Source organism: Mesitornis unicolor, unplaced genomic scaffold (genome assembly GCF_000695765.1).
Source record: "Mesitornis unicolor isolate BGI_N332 unplaced genomic scaffold, ASM69576v1 scaffold35120, whole genome shotgun sequence".
Taxonomy (NCBI): Eukaryota; Metazoa; Chordata; class Aves; order Mesitornithiformes; family Mesitornithidae; genus Mesitornis; species Mesitornis unicolor.
In genome coordinates this window covers 1-2420 of record NW_010160887.1, presented here as the reverse complement: position 1 = coordinate 2420, position 2420 = coordinate 1, and the positions used below count along the sequence as shown (strand labels likewise).

Genomic DNA, 2420 nt, shown 5'->3' with positions numbered 1-2420 from the left:
AAAGCAGCAACAGGAGCAGGTTTCCTCCACCCCCAGTCTGGGGGTCCCCTCCTCCCTTTGCAATGTGGGGACAGCACCTGCAGCGCAGACTCCATCTGCAGCTCTGTGACAAGCCTGGGGTGGTGGCTTTGCTCTGCCACCTGCTGGGGACAGGACAAGCTGGGGTGGACGGCGCAGGGATGTGACCGCAGAGGCGCAGCTGTGGGACAGAACCACCCCAGACGGACAGGGCTGGGGTTTTATTTTCCAATACAGGAACAGGCCCCAGGCGCTGGTGGCACCAGGTTCCCGGGTGGGACAGGGACTGCCCTGCCCCTGACGAGCAGCGCAGGGAGCACGGTCCGGCTCTGCGGGCACAGCCACAGCTCCCAGCTGCACCCAGCAGTGTCCCAGGAGCAGGGCGGGCCGCAGCTTTTCCCCGCTCACTCCATGGCCGCCGGCTGCTGCCCCTCCACGTCCCGCGTCTTGGAGTTCATCAGCTCCCTGCGGATCTCGGGCGAGATCTGCGGGTGGCTGTGGAACTTGAGCAGCTCCAGCAACGCCTCCTTCTGCTCCGAGGAAAGGTCCTCCTTGTAGCGCTGGGCGAAGGCCAGGAAGCTCTGGTGCCACAGCACGGGCAGGACCCGCTGGTCTGTGCGGAAGTTCAGGAAGTGGAAGACGAGGGCATCCACCACGCGGAAGGGCAGCGCGTACTTCTTGTCGATGAGCAGCCGCAGGAAGATGCTGTTGGCGCCGCTGTACTGCATCTCGGCGATCTTCAGCATGGCCGCGCTGCGGGGACAGAGGGAACGCGGGGTGAGGGCATGGCCAGGGCATCCCTGGATGGAGCTGAGCGAACCCCCCCACCTCCAAAATCCCAGAGGGGCTGAGGGATGGATCTGAGGCGCTGCGCCGGTGTCCCCAGGCGAGAACCTCGGCCCCTGCAGCGTCCCACAGCGTTACCTGGAGTGGAGGACGGGGATGGAGCACTTGCTGAGGATGCTGCCGATGATGATGGCCTCCCGCAGCGTGCAGGTCCCCGACTCGCACAGGGGGATGAGGATCCCTGCAGAGGGGGAAGAGTCGGGCACCGCCTGCGTTAACCGCAGCAGGCAGAGCTGTGGGACGCGGGGCTCAGCCCCCTCTGTCCTGGGACACATCTGACCCAGAAAACCAAAGAGCTCCTCCAGCAGCTGCTGATACAGGCGTCGCAGCACCTCCCTGGATGCAGCTACCCCCGAACCACCTCAGGTTGCCAGAAAAGACCAAGATCAGACCCAAGACAGTCTGTGATCTGCCATCAGCCTCCAGAAGAACCCCGATACCGGGCAGTGCTCGCTGCCAGCGCCTGCGTAAGCCTACGGCACCCGTCACCCTCCCACCCTCAGCACCACAAACGGGCTCCAGGGGGTTTGGAAGCCGCCTCACCCCCCAAGGGTGACTCCCTGCGGCTCTTTCCCGTCTCCCCATCCCCACCGAGTCCCCAGGGCCGCTGTCGCACTGCGCAGTGGTGTGCAACATGCACTCCTGCGGTGTCCCTACCTTTGAACCAGGCGGCGGGTTTGAACAGAGCCTTCTTCAAGGCCATGTAGAGGTGGCAATTGAGGCGCTTGTACTCAGCGATGTCATCCCTGACCCGCGGCAGCAGCACCAGGTTGTAGAACCGCTGGGCCATCCTCTCCTTCAGGTTGGATGAAAATATCCTGGGAAAAACAAGCAGAAAGGGGAACTGAATAGAGGACAGGTTGGTGTTTTGTAAATCTGGTTCCAGTTATGGAAAGAAAAAGCTAAAAAATCCCCGCCGGCATGCTTGTACTCAGCGATGTCATCCCTGACCCGCGGCAGCAGCACCAGGTTGTAGAACCGCTGGGCCATCCTCTCCTTCAGGTTGGATGAAAATATCCTGGGAAAAACAAGCAGAAAGGGGAACTGAATAGAGGACAGGTTGGTGTTTTGTAAATCTGGTTCCAGTTATGGAAAGAAAAAGCTAAAAAATCCCCGCCGGCATCGGCAGAGATGACCTCACCTGGTGGCCTGGAACATGGCAGCTGCCGTCCACGTCTCCGGCTCCGTGATGTAGAGGATCTGCTCCCAGTTGGACAAGGCAGGAATGATTTTAAAAGCCTTGGGGAGCTTCCCGCTCCTGTATTTGGACAGCACCTTGAAACACACAGAGGACGGGCAGTGACACACGGGCACTGACAGCAGCGCCGTGGGATTTGCCTCGTGACCGTGAGAAAATGACCTCCCTCAGCATCTCTGGTAAGAAAGAACCATCCCAGGTCCTAAGAAAGGATCATCCCAGGCTGACCCCGAGCTCGGTGCTCAGGACATCGTCACTCAGGGACTCTGAGCCCTGCGGTGACCGACACCACGCGGCGTTTGCTGGACCCGGGGCACCTCACCTCTCTGACGCCCCTGTAGACATCCAGGAAGCGAGG

General features: G+C 61.1%; 1 protein-coding gene across 1 annotated transcript; it reads right to left on the bottom strand.

Annotated features, from left to right (window-relative positions):
- Nucleotides 1-371: 371 nt before the first annotated feature.
- On the bottom strand, nucleotides 372-2417 carry BYSL (bystin-like; the record flags this gene model as incomplete). Its single annotated transcript, XM_010191372.1, has 5 exons — nucleotides 372-771; nucleotides 943-1045; nucleotides 1522-1682; nucleotides 2006-2139; nucleotides 2385-2417. Coding segments are annotated over 5 exons (780 nt in total), but the record flags the coding sequence as incomplete, so codon positions are not given.
- Between the last annotated feature and the right edge of the window lie 3 nt (nucleotides 2418-2420).